This window comes from Pleurodeles waltl, chromosome 9, assembly GCF_031143425.1.
Source record: "Pleurodeles waltl isolate 20211129_DDA chromosome 9, aPleWal1.hap1.20221129, whole genome shotgun sequence".
NCBI classification, from domain to species: domain Eukaryota; kingdom Metazoa; phylum Chordata; class Amphibia; order Caudata; family Salamandridae; genus Pleurodeles; species Pleurodeles waltl.
In genome coordinates, this window is record NC_090448.1 from 146,192,093 (window position 1) to 146,212,132 (window position 20,040).

The 20,040-nt window shown below is 44.4% G+C and overlaps 1 protein-coding gene across 2 annotated transcripts in view; it reads left to right on the forward strand.

Moving 5' to 3' along the window:
* Nucleotides 1-20,040, forward strand: part of CACNA2D3 (calcium voltage-gated channel auxiliary subunit alpha2delta 3) — a 2,455,990-nt gene that overhangs the window by 2,229,389 nt on the left and 206,561 nt on the right. For both annotated transcript variants that reach the window (XM_069206447.1, XM_069206449.1), the window contains exon 30: nt 9,463-9,525. In XM_069206447.1, coding sequence (XP_069062548.1) covers nt 9,463-9,525 — 63 coding nt within the window. The remainder of the gene's footprint in view (nt 1-9,462; nt 9,526-20,040) is intronic.

The window sequence follows — 20,040 nt, forward strand, 5'->3', positions numbered from 1 at the left end:
CCTAGAGTGGGGTGGGGAGGTGACCCAGAGGCGGGTCATAGTTAGTCCCCAGCTGCCCATTGACTGCATTCTGGGGAATGAGTTTCCCTTAGTGTCAGGAGAGCTGAGAAGGCCAACCCCCAAGGGTGCCCTAACAGTTCAGATTCAGATGTCTGGCAGTACCACTCCCCAGAGGAGGGTATGTAAGACCCGATGGGGAGGCACGGGGAGGAAGGACTCACCCCTGTCCTCTGTTCAGCCTCAGAGTACAGACCCTGGGCTGAGGGACCAGTATCAGGGACCCACCCCTGGCCTGGTGAGAGTGGAGAAGGGGTGCAAGACCCCTGGGGTTACTACCCCCCATTCTGGGATGCTACAGGAATCCCTTGGGAGCTCCCTACCAGCCCCCCAGTTGGAGGAGAAGCTCAGCCAACGGCCCCCCTCAGGGTCTCCACCTAGCAGTGGATGGTCAGGGGCCTGGCTCATAACACTGACAGCTGTCAGTGGCATCTGTTGGTTTCTGTCCTTGTGGGCAGAGTTTTTCCTGGGTTGGGGACAGAAGTCAGACCCAAGGAATGGAATGGGCCACATCACTTTGTTGGCCATGGTGATACTGTCTGCATACTGGGATGCATCTGTAAGCAAATTAAAGTTAGGAGCTGTACAGATGGGGTCCTCAGGTGATGAGAAGGGTTCCCCATGGGCCAGATCAGTGGCCCCAGAGAGTATAGACAAAGAAGCCTCACTGAGTTCAGAAAGGCGTAGAACTGGCGAGTGCCCCTGCAGTAGTGGGCCATTGTCCATGTTCTATCGCCTTAAGCAGGGAAGTCCATCAGAGTGTTGATTAGCCTACCCTGGCTTTAGGCTGGGAGGGGGTCATGTTGGACCTGGCTTTTTGACAGGGTCATCCCCAAACTTTTTGCCTTCCTCCTTTTCTTTTTCTGACCTCATTTTTGCTGGTTTTTAGACTCTGCGCGCTTTACCACTGCTAACCAGTGCTAAAGTGCATATGCTCTCTCCCTTAAAACATGGTAACCTTGAATCATACCTGATTGGACTATTAATTTACTTATAAGTCCCTAGTAAGGTGCACGTTATGTGCATAGGGCTGGTAAATTAAATGCTACTAGTGGGCCAGCAGCACTGGTTGTGCCACCCACTTAAGTAGCCCCTTAACCCTGTCTCATGCCTGCCATTGCAAGGCCTGTGTGTGCAGTTTCACTGCCACTTCGACTTGGCATTTAAAAGTACTTGCCAAGCCTAGAACTCCCCTTTTACTACATATAAGTCATCCCTAATGTGTGCCCTAGGTAACCCCTAGAGCAGGGTGCTGTGTAGGTAAAAGGCAGGACATGTACCTGTGTAGTTATATGTCCTGGTAGTGTAAAACTCCTAAATTCGTTTTTACACTACTGTGAGGCCTGCTCCTTTCATAGGCTAACATTGGGGCTGCCCTCATACACTGTTGAAGTGGCAGCTGCTGATCTGAAAGGAGCAGGAGGGTCATATTTAGTATGGCCAGAATGGTAATACAAAATCCTGCTGACTGGTGAAGTCGGATTTAATATTACTATTCTAGAAATGCCACTTTTAGAAAGTGAGCATTTCTTTGCACTAAAATCTTGTTGTGCCCTTCAATCCACGTCTGGCTAGGTTTAGTTGACAGCTCCTTGTGCATTCACTCAGACACACCCCAAACACAGGGTACTCAGCCTCACTTGCATACATCTGCATTTTGAATGGGTCTTCCTGGGCTGGGAGGGTGGAGGGCCTGCCCTCACACAAAGGACTGCCACACCCCCTACTGGGACTCTGGCAGACAGGATTGAACTGAAAGGGGGCTTGGTGCATTTCTTAGAGACTCTTTGAAGTCACCCTCACTTCAAAGGCACAACTTAGTATAAAACAGAGCCTTTGCCCTACCTCATCAGACACTTGCTGGAGAAGAAACCTGAACCAGAAACTACATCCTGCCAAGAAGAACTGCCTGGCTGCTCAAAGGACTCACCTGTCTGCTTTTCTACAAAGGAATACTGCCTTGCTGTTGGCCTGCTGAACTCTTGCCTGGCTGTAAAAGTGCTCTCCAAGGGCTTGGATAGAGCTTGCCTCCTGTTCCCTGAAGTCTCAGGACCAAAAAGACTTCACTCTTCCTCTTGGACGCTCCGTGCGCCGAACTTTTCGACGCACAGCTTGTTCCGCGGCAAGAAAAACGCCGCACACCGACGCTGATCAACGCGACGCCTTCGGGACGACCAAAACTTTGACGCACAGCCTCGCAAGGACAACGCCGCCCGACTCCGCAGGAGAAATCGACGCGACGCCTGCCGTGAGATCGAAACTTCGACGCGCAGCCCCGCAGAACGACGCGCAGCCGGAAAACAAGCAGGAAAATCCACGCACAGACCCGGGATATCTGGTAATCCCCACGATCCACAGAAAGAGACTGTCCGCGCACCGGAAAACGACGCCCGACTTCCCCGCATGGAAAATAACGACGCAAGTCCGTGTGTGCTGGGAAGAAATCGACGCACACACCCTTTTTCCACGCACCTCTTCTCCTGTGGCCCTCTGAGGAGATTTTCCACCAGAAACCAGGTACTTTGTGTTTGAAAGAGACTTTGTTTACTTTCTAAAGACTTAAGACACTTTCTATCACTTTTCAGTGATATCTTTACAAATTCGTATTGCAACTTTGATCGTTTTGACCTGAAGATACCCAGATAAATATTATATATTTTTCTAAACACTGTGTGGTGTATTTTTGTGGTGTTATGCTATGGTGTTGTATGATTTATTGCACAAATGCTTTACACATTGCCTTCTAAGTTAAGCCTGACTGCTCGTGCCAAGCTACCGGAGGGTGAGCACAGGCTGATTTTGGATTGTGTGTGACTTACCCTGACTAGAGTGAGGGTTCTTGCTTGGACAGAGGGCAACCTGACTGCCAACCAAAAACCCCATTTCTAACAGCAAGTAAGTACCTACACTTAGTAATAGGCCACAATCCTACATTAGGTCCAGTCAAGGTGTCAATAAATTAATCCTTGCTCAACCCTTGGTAGCTTGGCCCACGATGAGTTAGGCTTAAGTTAGGCGATAGATGTGTAAAGCAAAATAGTAAATAAGTAAAACACAACACATAGCAAAATCCTGATACCAGTTTATAACAATAGGAGATATTCTTATCTTTCAAAAGACACCAGAACCACAAACATGCAATGTTGGGAACCTGAAATATGAATTTTTAAAGCTTAAAGGTAAAAATATGCTTTGTAGTGCCTAAAAACAAAAAGTGCCAACTGGGGACATCTAGTCACACTTAACCGGGGCAAAGCCAAAAGTTGAGGCTGACCGCAATCGAGTCCAAGTTGGATACAGTGAGTGGTAGGCTCAGTCAAAATGTTTCCTTCTGACTTAGGGGGTCATTATGAGTTAGGCGGGCAGCATCGCCGGCGGCTGAACTCATTGCTGCCATTTGACAGACATATGACCGCCAGTGAGGCCAAGGCCCCGCCGGCTCCATTTTGAGTTTTCTGCTGGGCCGGTGTGAAGAAACACACCACCCAGCGGGAAACAGGGCCTTTACATTGACGCTGGCTTCTAATGGAGCTGGTGTCAATGTGATGGTGTGGGGTGTGCAGCAGCACCTGTCATGCGTTTCACTGTCCATAATTCGGCAGTGAAATGAGCGATGGGGCTGTGCATGGGGCCATCAGACTCATAAAGAGGGTCTTAGTCTCTTTTTTGATCTTTTTATATTGTCGTTGGTTGAGGCTCTTCTTCAGGCCAGCTTGTGATGCATCGTTGTCAGCTTGGCTCTGCGTGAGGTCCTGGTCAACTGCAGGAAGTCTCGTCAATGGGTAAAAGCTCCGGAGCTTCAGCAGGACCAGCCTGAAATTCAGGCCAGGTCACGGTTTGATGTCGCCGGCTTGACTCTCCACAAAGTTGCTCCAAACTTCTGGCTCCTCTTCCAGAAGTACTTTTTGGGTCCACAAACTTGAATCAAGGTTGCAAAAGCTCTGAGTTGTTCCTTGGAAGTTGACAATACAGTTCCCAGCATACACCTGGTCAGAAGCGTTCTTCTGGTGAATTCCAGAATATGCAGCTGGTGCAGTCCTTGTGGGTGCCTTCCTTCAGGTGCAGACCAGGTGTTCAGCAGGGCAGTCTTTCTTCTCCAGTATCTTCTTCCAGCATGGATCTGAATTGATGGGCAGCTCTGGGTTGGCAAGCTGGGGGGGCATCCCTGAACAATGGGGTGCAGGGTGCCACCTTCTGGGGTGACCACTTCCTGCAAAGCGTGGCAAAAATCAATCCCAGAAAGCAACATTCTGTAAAAATATTCATTAGAGGCTACATCTGGCTCAGCCCTCCCGCTGGTGTGGCTACATTTCCCTAACACAACCCTTCCACCCCCTCTCCTAATCTAATTCTGGGTCTCCCATCTGGCAGGGGAGCTGGAAATACGGGAGGTCTACTTTCTGTCCCAGGTGGATTTCTTTCCTTTGAAAACCAGTGTGGCCACTCTAACCCACGTCCTGTTCTGCAATCTGCTGCAGCAATTCTCCTCCCACTAGATGCTTCCTTTGTATCACCCAGACCACTTCACACTTCATTAAGGTGGCTTGGCTCAGGCTGCCAAAGACTGACCAATCAGGAAACAGCACTACAGTTTTTTTTTTTACTTTTAGAAATAGTTCTAAAACTCCTTCTCTGTACTAGTTAAAATAAATCCAATCTTTGCAAAATGTTGGATTTATTCTAACTTCTAAGTTGATACCAAGCAGGACACATTTAGCTCTTTTCTACCTGAAATGAAACTTTATTATTTTTAATAAAGCCTCCCAATGTTAGACTTTGGAGCTGATGTACTACAATGGGGAAAATGCCTTTGACTGTTTTTCCCTCACCAGGGCTTTTAAAACATATTTTATAAAGCCTCTGGTTATATTTACACTGCACCCACCCCTTGGGGCATCTAAGGCAAAACGTAGGAGTGGCATTTGTGAAAATAAGGTAGTTGGAGATTTTACCAGTACTTTCAATTCCAAAGTTGGATTTGGGGTTGTTAGAAATGGAGTTTATGGTTGGCTACGGTATTCTCCTAAGCCAGGCAGAATCCACCCACTTTAGTCAGGGCAAGGGAGTTACACATCCAAGATAACCCCTGCTCACCCTCTTGGTAGCTTGGCACGAGCAGTCAGGCCTAATCCGGAGGCAATGTGTAAAGCGTTTGCACAACAAACACAACACATGTGATGCACTATCCCCACCCCAAAGGAAACACAACACCAAGTTATATGAAAATATACTATATTTTACACAATGCAATTATTAGACCAAACATCACATATCACTAGTATCCTGCTACCTTAGCAGCTGTCAGAATGTTACACATTAGTTACTCTCCAAACTAGTAGTAGTCACATATAACACACAGGTTACTCAGTATTCTGCAACATAAGCAGTAGTCAGGAAACACGGTATTACACTAAAGCACGTGTCATAAGAATATCATAAACGCACATATTAGCAACATAATAAAACTTATGGCAAGTCAGAAAAACATATTAGCATGTTATGCCCATTAAAGAAACATTTGCACACATATATGAAAACATCATCAAACAGGTAGGCAACATATAAAAGTCTCTAAAAAGAACTTACGTTGTACATATTGTCATTTCATACTATCTGGTTTGAGATGAAGGCACCTCCAGTGCCCAAAGAATGACGAAGGGGCCCCCTGTGCAAAGTGGGGGCCTCTTGAGGGTTCCAGGTTAGAGGGGGGTGGCACGCACCCCTCTGCATTACGCCAGCGATAGCTGGGGGCCCCACCAGGCCTCCACCGACCCTCACGAGGGGGGCCACGGTCAGCAATTGATTTTAGAAAGGACGGGGGTGCCACACACCACCTCTGCTTTTAGGAGGGGCCCCTCCTGGGGCCTGTGATCACATGAGGGGGGCCAAAGTCAGGCAGGAGTTCAAGGAGGAGGGGACGCCAAAGAACCCCCTCCGTTTTAATGACAGGCCCCGCATGGGGTCCGTGATCACTGAGGCCCCCCCCGGGCATTCACTGGCCCTCTGACAAGGGGGCCAACATACTGGCACCAGCCTACAAGGGGCCACACAAAAGGGGCCGGTGGTGTGGGGGCCTCCGATGAGGCTTCCGCCCGTGGTCCTGCAACACAACGGCCTCGGGCTGTGGCGGAGCAGGGAGAGACATCCTTCTTCTCTGCCCTTCCTGTAACGAGTAAGAGGGGCCCGGTGGGGTGAGGGAGCCTCCAATGAGGCCTCCGTCCCCGCTCACCGTCAACAGCAACACTCAGGCGGCCCGTCCAGACGTCTGAGAGGGCAGGCACCAAAGTAGGTGCCTGCATGTGCCCCGTGGGCGCTCCACGGAGCACTCTTCACCCCGGGGTCACGCTAGGAGCGCGCGTGCTCCAATCTCCTCAGTTACAGTTTTCCTCATGCCCGGGGCACAGAAAGCAGCGCGACTCTGGCGCTGCACCAATTCCAGCCCGGGTCGTGACAGTGATTCCTCCCTGCAATAAAGCGCGTTTCAAGCGCTAAAAGACTGAAAGAGGCAGTGCTTTCCCTCCACAAGTGCTAAGCCTATAAAATGAAAAGCGCTTTCGAAAGCACTAAGTCTGGTCAAATACTGAAGCACTCCTCGTGCTTCACAAGGTTGCAGGCGTCAGGGCCACAGCACCCTGCCCCTGGGGAGCACAAATTAAGGAGCAGGCTTACAGGTGAAGGGTCCCAGCAACAGGCCAGCACAAAGAGGATGCAAGCAGGTGGCAAGTCCTTTCAGTGACCAAGCAGGTCACAGGTCAGCACAGCAGCAGCAGTCCATGGCGGTTCCTGGTGAGTCCCTCCAGCCTTTTGTGTCCAGTTCCAAAATGATTCCAAGAGTCTCCAAATTGTTGGGAAAATTCCCCTGTACTTATACTCAGTCCTTACAGTGTTTTACAATGAAAGGGGAGATGAGGTTCCAACAAGTTCCAACTGGTTCTAGGAGTGCCTCCTCTCTCCTCCAGCACAGGCTCCAAACATCAGTTGGGGATAAACTACCCTACTGTGTGAGGCCAGGGCACAGCCTTTACAAATATAGGTGTGCCCCGCCTCTCCCTTCCCTCAGCCCAGGAAGACTATTCAGTATACTGATGCACCTCTATGATACCTCCACCCTCCCTGTGTACAGGCTCTTTAAAAAGTATGCAGAAAGCCCCAACTGTCACTCTGCCCAGCCATGGATTGGAGTCAAGCTGCAAAACACCAGAGTCATAAGCACAGAGAAATGCACACTTTCTACAAGTGGCATTTCTGTAATAGTAATAAAAAATACACGTAAACCAGTAAGCAGCATTTATTATCACCATTACAACCATACCAAACATGCCTACGCTACCCCTCATAAGTCAGACAATACCCCTTACACATAAGGCAGGGCATTTCTAATGCAATCCTATTAGAAGGCAGCACTCACAGCAGTGAGACACCAAGTTAGGCTGTTTGTCACTACCAGGACAAACCACACAACCTGGCACATGTCCTGCCTTCAACATACATGGCACCCTGCCCATAGGGCTAGCTAGGGCCTACCTTAGGGGTGACTCACATGTATTAAAAGGGGAGTTCTGGGCCTGGCAAGAACATTTAGATGCCAGGTCCTTGTGGCAGAAAACAGTGCACACAGGCTCTGCGCTAGCAGGCCTGAGACAGGTTTGAAGGTCTACTTCAGTGGGAGGCATAAGCAGCGCTGCAGGCCCACTAGTAGTATTTAATTTACAGGCCCTGGGTATAGAGATACCACTGTACAAGGAACTTACAGGTAAATTAAATATGCCAATTAGGTATAAGCCAATCATACCAACTTTAGATGAGAGAGCACCTGCACTTTAGCACTGGTCAGCAGTGATAAAGTGCTCAGAGTCCTAGAGCCAACAGCAAGAGGTCAGAAAGAATAGGAGGAATTAGGCAAAAAGTCAGGGGGTGAACCTGCCACAAGGGCCAGGTCCAACAGGGGTTATTATTAATTTAAAAGCAGCCTACAAGGCAGGCATACTTTTACAATGACACCAGAGACCACAGCAGTGCACCCAGGAGTGCCCTAACTACACTGTGATCCCCACACCTACATGCCCTACCATATACTAGGGACTTATAGGTAGGTTGTCAGAGCCAATTATATAATTATACCTAGTTTGCATATACCATTTTAAACAGAGCACTGGCCCTGGGACTGGTTAGTAGTGCCCAGGGCACAATCGTAGTCAGAAAACACCAGTATCAGGTAAAAATGGGGGGCAAAAAGTGAGGGGGATTCTGTAATCAGCCCAGTTTTCTCACAGCTGGACTCTGCCATCTGTGAATCTCACCTTTGCCTGAGATGACCCTCTCCAGTCCTTGGCCTCAGAAGTGGGTTCTACAGTTGATTCCTGCAAGAACCAATGCTTTGCATCAAGTGCGTGTAAAATGTTGCGACATTGCACTTCAATGCCAATGTAGAGGCTGTTGTCATCTGATCTACAGCCTGCATGGCTCGATAATGATGCTTGGTGTGGTTCAAGGACAACGCATTGCATTGACTTCATGGAGCTCTACAACAATGCTGGACCCCCCTATGCATGGCTCAATGGAGACACAGTGGATTCTCGACGTCGAGCAAAGCTCCATCCAGGGTTCTTCGTTAGCTGGATCTTCCTGGTCCTGTAACCAGCCTACCCTCCATCGCATCGGCCCTATCCTTGAATTTGCACTGGTCGCTTGCGACCTCAAGTAACCTTATGCTCAGGGGGAAAGGACAGGAATGTGCTATTTGCTATAGATACAGTGCATTCCTGCTCTTTCAGTTTGACGGAGGGCAGAACAGCAAGGTGACTTGCTGCACTGCCCTGCACCAAATCCCCATAAATGTGCCCCTAAATCTCCAATGTACACATTGAATCAATTGGCATTCATATACAAACCATGGCTAGTGTCATTGCATGCTGCAATGAACTAATACCATGTGAATGTCATGAAGCCAACTATGAGTCGCCCAACTGTTGTTTGAAGGAAATTAATGGATAGAAATCCAGACTTCACAAATATGAGGATGTACTTTGGGAAACTTTATTTTTTATCAACAAAAATATTATTTTGTCACCTCACAGATGAAATGTGTATCAAACAGAGAAATGCCATAACTAATTGATTTGGAGTTTGCCTGAAATCATTGGGTAGTCTTGAAGATGTCTTAGCTTTTAGTCTTCTGGCCAAAATAAATTAGCTCTAGCCTAGGGTCAACCATGAGTGTTAATGTGATTAATATTCTGTTTTCTGATATCAATATTAAGAATCCTATGATTATCAGATCAAAAAGTAATGAATCAAAACCCTTGGTGAAACTGCGCTACTATAGAAATGATTGTAGACTACATTGTATAAAGTGCTACTGTTGCCCAAAAATGTAATAATGTTTTAAACATACTTTCTTCCCAGAATATCAACTGCTACCTCATAGACAATAACGGATTTATCTTGGTTTCTGAAGACTACAAGCAGGTAAAAGACACCTATTTCAATTGAAAGAAGCAGGCTTAAATGAATGTTTAATCACATTTTGAAGTATTGGTTTGACTTTCGATATAAACTATGCTACAGCTTGTTGCTTACTATTACAAAAGCACCTTTCATAAATCAGTTATTTACTTGTGCATTAAAGACCTATCTGATCAGTATCATCCTCTGTGCATTTCTGAGTCACATACAGTTTTCACCTGAAAGAACAGAGTGTGGGACTACTTCAAATGATGACTCAGAATGCCTTGGGTTCTCATTTTAAAGGAAGGCTAAACAGATACTGAAAGAGCAGGAATGCACTGTAACTGAATTCCACATAAGCTTTCCAAAATGTGTTTATAGGAAAGGTGTTTTACTCACTATTGTTGTAAATTGAGTCTCAATTTTACTGTGCCTGAAAATATAGCCATTCCTGAGTGTTTAGAATAAGGAATGTGTTCCCTGATGCAATCAACACACTATGGCCCTCATTCTGACCCTGGCGGTTCTCTACCGCCAGGGCCAACGGGGGCGGGAGCACCGCCGACAGGCCGGCGGTGCTCCCTTGGTCATTCTGACCGCGGCGCTTTGGCCGCGGTCAGAACGGGAAAACCGGCGGTCTCCCGCCGGTTTTCCACTGACCCTTAGAATCCTCCAAGGCGGCGCAGCTCGCTGCGCCGCCGAGGGGATTCTGACCCCCCCTACCGCCATCCTGTTCATGGCGGGAAAGCCGCCATGAACAGGATGGCGGTAGGGGGGGTCGCGGGGCCCCTGGGGGCCCCTGCCGTGCCCATGCCCATGGCATGGGCACGGCAGGGGCCCCCTAACAGGGCCCAACTAGGCTTTTCAGTGTCTGCGATGCAGACACTGAAAAGCGCGACGGGTGCTGCTGCACCCGTCGCACGCCTTCCACTCCGCCGGCTCGATTCTGAGCCGGCTTCCTTGTGGAAGGCGCTTTCCCGCTCGGCCGGCGGGCGATCTGAATCAGATCGCCCGCCGGCCCAGCGGGAAAGTCAGAATACCCCTCGCGGTCTATTGACCGCGGGGCGGTATTCAGGCGGCTTCCGACGGGCGGGCGGCAACCGCCGCCCGCCTAGGTCGGAATGACCACCTATATCTCAGGGCCAGATTTACAAAGGTTTTGCATCACCCTTGCACCATAAAAGGGGGCACAAGGGCTAGACATAACATAAATGAGATTTATCAAGCCAAGCAAAGCCTTCTTGTGTGGCCCTTTGTGGCTTAAAACATCTAGAATAATGCAAGGTTTCATTACTCTATGACAAGGAGGCTTTCAATGGGTGGAGCATGGGTATTCCCATTCGTCCATCCATGGATTCTGACACATTTTCATATTTACCAACACTGGTAGACCTTGTTGTTTCTTGTTTCTAAGTGTTCTGCATTCTGCAGCACACACTGAGGGAGGAAAATGCCTCCAAGGTTTGTTTTTGTGCCGGAAGGTGTCCCTTCTTGCACAAAAACAATCCTGCCTACAATTCAAGCGCCCTTGCAACATGACATAAGGTTCCCTGCATTGGCGCTAGGCAGCCAAAAGTGTGCCAGCGCAACAAAATGACTGGAATGCTCACTATATTGTTAATTGTGGTGCATTTGTGCCCTTTCACGCAGTGCAGAGCAGCAAGATGGCTTGCGGCACTGTGGTGTGTGGAAGATTGGTAAATATGCCCCCAAATGTATATTTCTGCATACGCAGTATAACATCAAGAAAGAAACTAATGCAGCAGAGGCATCACATATTGTTTGTAGCACATACACTTTAAACCCTTGAATAACACGTTTTGGTCATCCTGATTTCAATTTTAATATTTGTATACTGTTGACCTACACTGTTAACATTGTCGCAGATGTGTCCCTAGTTGTGAGTAGTTCTGCTTTCAACTAAGCAATTTGTAGGTCAGTGGATTTGGTAAAAGTCATAATATGGAACTATTAAAAATGTCTCCAACAACAATTATTCAAAAGGTTTTAAAATGTTAACACCTTAAGATGAAAAACAATCATCTGGCAGGGTTCCTTTAAAGACAGCTGTGGGGCACCAACTTTTCTTCCCCACCCAGCATTTACGTGGTTTGACATGGAATAGAGGGCTGCTGTGAGGAAAATACATCAACACAGTTACAGTTCTTATTAACTCATTATATGTGGGTAGTCAATTGTTTGTTAATTATTCCTTCAATATTTTTCATTTCGTACCTTACTTGTTGAAATCCTTAGGCTGATGGCAAATCTCATAGTCCACTGCAACATTAATATTACTTTTCTGTGTCCCATGAAGACGTACGTCACATTTTGGCCCTCAACTGGGCTAATAACGGTTGAGAATTAATTTATTACAGATGAACTTAAGAAAAACATGGATAGAAAATATGTGCACAGTACATCAATAAGTAAAAGAAGCCCAGCAGAAAAATAAGGAAAACAAACTTTAAACACAGTGAATGGAAAATAATACAACTTATTTTCTAATCAATTGTACAAAGTCAAAAATGTTAAATGCTTTAAAAAAAGTGATAATACAATGTATCTACAAATAACACATTTTGTCTGAGGTTTAAAAAATAGTTAATGAAGAGAAGGGCATGGAACAGGAGAGATAAGCATGATCCCAGTAAATGTAAACACTGTCAATGATAGTCCCAGAATCTGGCTTTGTAGTTCTTGATGACATTTCTTCCTTGCAATTACTGCAAAGTTCATCATCAGTAAAATAAGGAAGCAAGAGCACACAGAGAAGTACTCATGGGTTCAGGGAAATTCATAACACGTGAGCATATACAGAAGTAAATACGGGTTACAATGGGCGCCAGTACGTACCTAAGGCCCAATCGAATCTGACATAGGGAAAGGTTCATAGGTATATCCCATTACCAGGGTGCTACTAAAGGACTCTCCAGAAAGAAGTGCCAAGAAAAACAGCAGTGATGGCGAAGACTATCAAAAACTTTAACAATTTGAAAGACAGTATTTAGTGGTGGAGGTGAAATTGTTTATATGAATAATGAGGGAATCAGTGATGGATCCACCAACCCGCAGGAGCAAATCTGGCCATGGGGCCTACTTTATGGCATTTCTTTTCGGGTGAGTCCCACAGTGGATCTCAAGCATAGGAGTACTAGGACTTACCTGGCCCTTTGGAATTGCAAGTTGTTTTCATATAGGGAAAATGCATGTAAGAAACACTGATTCCGGCATTCCAATTAGTTTCTTGCCACCTTACTGGGACCCTTGATAACAGTAATTCTTTGGATGGACAATAAGGTTGAAAATACCAGGGCATTTGTAAGGATAGCCTAAGTAAGAAAAAACAATACTACAATAGACACAAGAAGGCAGTCCATTTCTATGCTGGTTTAGTAAGTTTAAGATAGAGGCTATTTTTGGTTATAGATGAACTACTAATAAACTGTGTTCTGATATGTGTACAGTGTAAAGGGAATGTGTGCGTTCAATCAATTATGCAGATATAGTAGTATTTATCTTACATCTACAGCTAGGCAGTGTTGACACTAAGACATGATAAAACAGGCAGTGCTATGAAAGGGCCTGTCATACCGGAAGAGCAAGAAATCACAAAAACACAAAAATAGTCATAATGACCTGCACCACTTCAAATCATATACCAAATCTATTCGAACCACAAAATAATTTGATTTGTTATAAACAGGTTTGATTACCCTACATGTCAACTGTTATGAAAAATAAAGTTATCACAGATCTTTATTGAAAGTGGTGAAACTCATGCCTGCTGTAGCCACCGAAGTCAAGTTAAAAGAACACTCAATACGCCATTTTTGTTCACTTTTGAATCATGTTTGTCCGTTCAGTCCCACGCAGGCCATGTTTTAGTACTTGTCTTAGAACCAAAGCACGAGGGTACGATTGGACTCTGGCTATTTTTTAGCAGAACCATGTTTTCTTCTTTTCAGCTGTTTTTCACCCTATAATCTAGGTCAGTGGCAATAGAAGTGAATTTATTATTTTACTATTACAGATAATAAACAGTACATTTGTATTGAGGAGTCAACAATGTGTCTCTTCTGTAGGTGCTATAAAAGGTGTCAATTATTACCCATCTCAATGGTCCTCAATTTATTGACCTCAAGAGGATGAGAGACTGAGCAAATCTGGCAGAATTCGAACTCTCAACCAATCCGCTTACATACAGATTTCTCCTCAGAGCTTACATCTTAAAATTGCCCGGAAATACAATGTTAACTCTGCGATTGGGTTTAATTTTCGTGGATTAGTCCCTAAAGTTGAGTTTCGCCTGGGTCTTGGTGTGGTGTGTGAAATATTTCAGAGCAACCAACCTGAATGTGTTTTAATGTTTTTAAGATCTAATCTGGGACAGGACGTGACTACAAGTACCCACACTGAATAAATATCCAATATTATGAGCACTCAGAAAATGTAAGCCTTCAGTATTAGAGGGTGTAGAGCAATTTCATCCTAAACCTGTCCTGAAAGATGACTTTAGCAATTCACCTCCAGTATTTATGATGAGACATAGTGGTAGATGGTTCACTTGCCAATGTCCCAAACAGTTTTCCAAATCCTGATGTTCTACAAATAGGAACAAATCCAAATAATGAAGCACTCCTTCCTGTTAGAGATTCTTCTCCAAGCTTATGTTGAGCATATTTAACTAGGTGTGAGATACAACACATCTCCCCAGCATGTGAATGTCCTAATAAAATGTTTCCTCAAACATAAAACTGGTGAATGAGCAGCATATGGAAAGATGACTGAATGCCTTCATGGGAAAATAGAACATGAGCCAAATCTCTGGATCATGTTTTGTATGTAGTCAACTAGAGTCAATTGTTTTGCAGTCCCTGCTATCCAGTAACTGTTTTACTAGCAGCCAAATTTAATTGTGCATTTCTTCTATATTGTCTTCCCTTTTGTCATCACTTCCACATGCAACGGAATAAAAGGTATCTAAAGGAAGCTATAAAACAGCATTGGATTCTCTATCTAAATTTATGTGATTTTTATAGGCACTTAAAAGTGAAGGTCCTGCTGATTTGAAATTGTTTCCATGTTGTGAACTGCTGGCTCGTGTTAGCCAATGCAATAGAGTTGTCCTCTCTCTTTCGTATGTCTATGCAGCCCATTGGATATAATGTTCCTTTGCTAGCTTAGCTCTCTAAAGAGACTTTCTGCAAGATTGCTTATTGTTGGAGTTTAGCTGTCAGTCAATTCTGTCAGTCCTTACCTTAAACCCAAATTCAAGCACATGCGTGATACACAAATAACACTATAAGAATGAGGGCGTGTGTGGTAGCATATGTCTTTTCCTGTGAAGTGTTTAACGATGACCCAATATTGGACATTACATTCTGGACATCACTATAAAAGGCAGCACTATTAATTGCTCTTGCAGGGACTGGAAATACCATATTGAAATGTAGGCCTTGCTAGATGAACATTATCCGTTGTTTGACATGACAGAGTGGGAGAGCAGTGATTTAAGGATTTTCAGGCAACTAATCAGGAGTAGAGGCAGCAGTGAGAGAGTGTCACATCACATTCAGGAATGCAACTGTAGCTTTTACAAAGACAGAATCTGGATGCATGTTAGATAATGACAGTTGGAAATCCTAAAACCTAGCATCAGTTACGAGTTCACAGTCTATTATTTTGGGATAGTCCAGAAGTGTTGCTTAGTATCTTTTTCAGAGTTTCAAAAAGAAGGAAGTCCAATTAAATGGGTCATCTGCCATGAGTAGAATGAGTGTGCCTCTCTTCAGGGTTTCCAACAACACAGAATTGTCAAAGAAAAGGTTAAACACTGTCTTGTGTATAATAGCAATTTTTAGAATTGTGCCTCTAGCAAATCTATCTTTTCTGCATGGTCACTCCAGATTTTTTGCTTTTTTCTAGATCTTATTTTTGCTTGTTTTTGATCGTACAAAAGAGGAGTAAATTACCTGTGTTCCCCTTTTAACCCATCTAAATTGGCTTGACCGGAATTTGCATATTTAACTTTCCTATACACCATAGTATATGGTGCAGAAATTCACTCATTACATGGAAAGTTAAATGTCACACTTGGACTGCAGAACTGATTGTGCCATCATCCTCTACAGTCAAAACATGGTTTTAGTCCTAAACTTTATATACTGTAGCAGGCTAAAACCTGTTGTACAGACCTGTCAAAATAGCTGCTTTTGACAGTTGGGGGCCCATGCTTTTAAATATTATTATGTTACCCCTAAGTAGAAGTTGTCATCCACAATGTAGGGTGCTTCATATTTAAAGGTGGATCATCTGAAAAACTAAAATAGCCATGTCCCTCCCATGACTAGGCCTCAAAAGCTATTTTCTCTGGCAGGGCTTTAGTTCGATCCCAGAAAATGGCAAAGTATAGGTTAGAAATTGTAACCCCTTGGGTGCCGAGGACGTAACCGTTATGTTCTGCATCCGGCCCTCCCCTGAGCATGGAGGGATGGGGAATCGCTTCCCCTTCCACCCTCGCCCTCCCCCCCAAGTTATGTCTGATGTTGTCAGCGCACAATTGCGTGCTGACCTAATCAGAGGTTACCCCTCTGAGAAATGCAGATGGAGAGCAACCCCTTAGGCAAGAGTCACTCCCCTAGGGGACAATTTTATTTTAGCCCATTTCAGCCCCCTTGCAGGCAGATCAGCCTATTTCTATTAGGCTGATCTGCTCCAATGGGGTGGCAGAAACCACTTAGGCACCAGGGTTTGGTGTGTGTGTTTTGTTTGTGGGGGCAGCCCCTTGGGCAAGGGTGGCTCCCCATGGGTGCACATTACTGTTGGCCATTTTTTCCCCCCTTGGGGGCAGGTTGGCCTATTTTTGTAAGGCCTCCCACAGAACTGTCAATGTTGACATAGGTCCCAGTGCAACATGGAGATAGCAACCATTGAAGTTGTTGATGGCACTCTCCTTTTTCAGGTGATCTCCTCAAGATCAGAGTCTATCTTTGTAACCTGAAGTGTTCTTCATGGCTCCATCATCATGCAAGTAACTTCCAAATATGCAGGCATAACTTGGTGTCCTGACCAACAAGGAAATCAGCAGCCACAAGTGTGCTGATGACCCTTATGTATTTTGTGGGGAAACATATGCCCATTACATAAAGTGCATAAAACTTGCCTTGCTACAATCTATTTCAGATGCGTTTTGATTATTTCAAGTTTAACCTCAGAAACTCGAGCCTTTTCTCCTTGCTTCTTTCTCCAGTAAACAGTAGCATGTGAAGGAATAAATTAATGACATGAGTTTGAAGACTTCATGCTAAGACAGTGCCCTATCCCTTGGTTTCCATATAGATGGCAAACTCAGCTTTAGGACATTACACCCAACCAAAGCCAAGACTGCAGTCATTAACTTTCCTTGCTCCACAAAGTGAAGCCATGAAACCCCAGAAACAACTTCAGAATGGCTGCCCAGCTATTGGTCACATTTCACTTGGACATTGATCTATTGACCAGCCGTACTGAAATTCACAGTCTACCTGAGGAGATCAGACATGTTGTCAGTTACTTCATCAAATGTTTTCAGACATTTGCAGGATATCTGGAATTCTCATCAGATGTCCACTTGCTCCCTTGACCGACCCATTTCATCTGCAACACCCGCTGAATCGCCCGGAAAACAGTCAACAATGGCATTGCATCTTACTTGCCAATCAGCATAAATGTTTCTGGAAAGCTACAAAAGACATCCAACTGCACCATCCTCCCAGGGAATACAGGAAGTATAAGAGTCAGGCCCATATTTACAAGAGGCCTGTGCCACCGATGCATCACTTTTTTTTATGCATTGGTGGTGTAGGCTGCTAACCCATATTTACAACACCACACAAAGCCCCTTTGCAAGGCTTTACATGGCCTTGTGGATATGGAGTAAGGCAACGCAGCGCAAGTCACTGCGTTGCCTTACTTTGAGTATGGGAGGCATTTCCATGGGTGTTCCGTGGGTGTTCCCACACAAGACCCATGGATTTTGATGCATTCCTAGATTTACAAGGTTTTGTAAACATGGGAATGCGTCAAAACACTACGCCAGCCCAGGGGTGGCGTAGAAGTGACTTAACAGCGAGAAATATCTTAATTTTTTTCCTCTTTCTATGTGTGCTGCATTTTTCCTTCTGTGAAGGCTTAACCTAAGAGTGGTTATATCAAATTAAAGCATAGTGTCATGATCACATAAAAAAGAATGTACATATGCAGTGATGATAAACAGACGACCAGCAATGTGGGAAGAACTTACAGTCCTCTGGCAATTCACATGAAGGATAAACAAGGGGAATGATTTAAAGACTAATTACCACACACTTTCCATGCAACTGACTTTGAGAAAGGCATGGCCGTCGAAACACGTCAGTCAATACAACTTTGAACTGACACCCGCTGGGTGCTCCAGTAGCTCCTTGGGATTTTTGAGGAGCCTGTTGGTTTACAATTAGTCGTGTGAATCCACAGTCACGAATGGAGACATCCACTTAAGTGTTCACGCATATCTGTGGCATTGTGGAAAGACATTAATATACAGTGCCACAACCACTGCTTTTGAACTGGCACGTAGCAGCACCAAAAAAGGGACATTACTAAATGTTGAATTGCCTGTAACTATGGGAGACAATTACTGGCACGTTATCAGCACTATGGATGAAAGCGATAAAACAAGGGCAATGAGTTCAATGTTGTAAGGAGAGAAAATTGCCAGGATGATCGTGATGTGAAAACGGAGGACTGTGTAAAATGCTTAAAATGAAGAGAAAGCAGTTTTTTGGTGAAGGCTTATTGGGATAGTGGTTATACCGAATTAAAGCATAGTGTTGTGATCACATAAATAAGTATGTACATATGCAGTGATGATAGATGGAAGATCAGTGATGCGGGAAGAACTTACACTCCTCTGTCAATTTCCATGAAGCATATGCAGTGGGAATGATTTAAAAGGCTAATGACCACACACTCTCCATGTAATTGACTTTGAGAAAGGCATGGGTGCTGAAACGCGTCTGTCAATAAAACTTTGAACTGAAACCAGCTGAGTGATCCAGTGGCCTGTTATTTTGTTGATTTACTATATATATATATATATATATATATATATATATATATATACACATATATATCTATATATATAGGGATTGATGATGAGTAACAATCAGATTTGTCATCTGGCTAAGTGACTTTTTGGGAGCGTTGTAGATGATAATGCGGATGGGATCATGCACGTGAGAAGTCATAAGATTCCATAAATTGAGAATTTATAATGGCTGTGATGCACAATTTTTGTGGATTAATATTCAGACTAATGATGTTTTATTAAACCTCAAAAACCTTTATTAAATCTTTTTGGTGCTGGAAAAGGCATGATTATTCACAAGGTGAGTTGATGGAAACAGGTTTTGAATATATCTCTTCTATCTCAGTCACTCAGGGATTAAAAATAAAAAAATAAGACATCCTAATGCATGCTTGACACTTTTCAATCACAGCTCTTACTAAGGCCAGAGAGCCTCTGGCTACCACATTGGTTTCTACACCCACCTGGTATTCATGTGTCATATGATCCAAGTCATGGCATAATGATCACGCTTTGAAACATGGGATTCTCTAATTCATAGTTTATTCCTCAAAAAACAGAGACAACTTTCCACCTCCCAGCTATCACTATTTTAATGAGAGCTCTAAAACTACCAAAAAAGTAAACATATGAAAAAATAAAATCAAACACATACAAAGTTCATATAATAAGGAACCCATCCGTTCTTTTAAATGAATGTAAAAAACGTATGAATTCATAAATAAATAGTCACTGATTGTTAAAGCTAAATCAATATGAAAACAACTCTTGAATGTGCAACTCAAGAATGACTCTTTTTCATTGATACAATGATCATTGGCTATTTAGCTCAAGCCCCGAAAGTGATCCTTGTTACGTTTTGTTTTCTTGATTAGTTTAACAAAACCACTCAATAAATGGCCATTATAGCTGTTAAAACATTAGTGATTGGTGTCTTTTCAGTAATGGAGGTCAAAGACTATGACATGAACCAAGCTTTCATGTCTGTAACTGCAGAAATGCCCGTCATAGTTTTGCCTCTTGTATTTCTCGCAAATCGAAAAGACCAAAAGAAAAGTGGACATATTAGTCAATTGATACCACAAGTTGTCAATTGGCCTGGGGTTCTGTGGAGCTTAGTACAACCACACTTTTTTGAGACCCTTTCGAAAGAGGATTAATACATTAGAAATGAGTTTGAAAATAATATGTCTTTCCAAATTTCTTTCAGAGCATTGATGCAACAAGTCGTGGTCCCAAGGTAGCAGCACGTTAAGCTGTTGTAACAGTCTATAGCCAGGGTTAAAGTGGCCCATTGGGCAATCCTGCAGTGCCTGTAGGGCTGGTCTAGCGCATCAGTAAACTGGATGTTTTGTGGTTGTTTGTGGGCCTATTTTATGGTCTGATGGGCCCACTTTTACTGGTAATTTCTATGACATTATATCAAA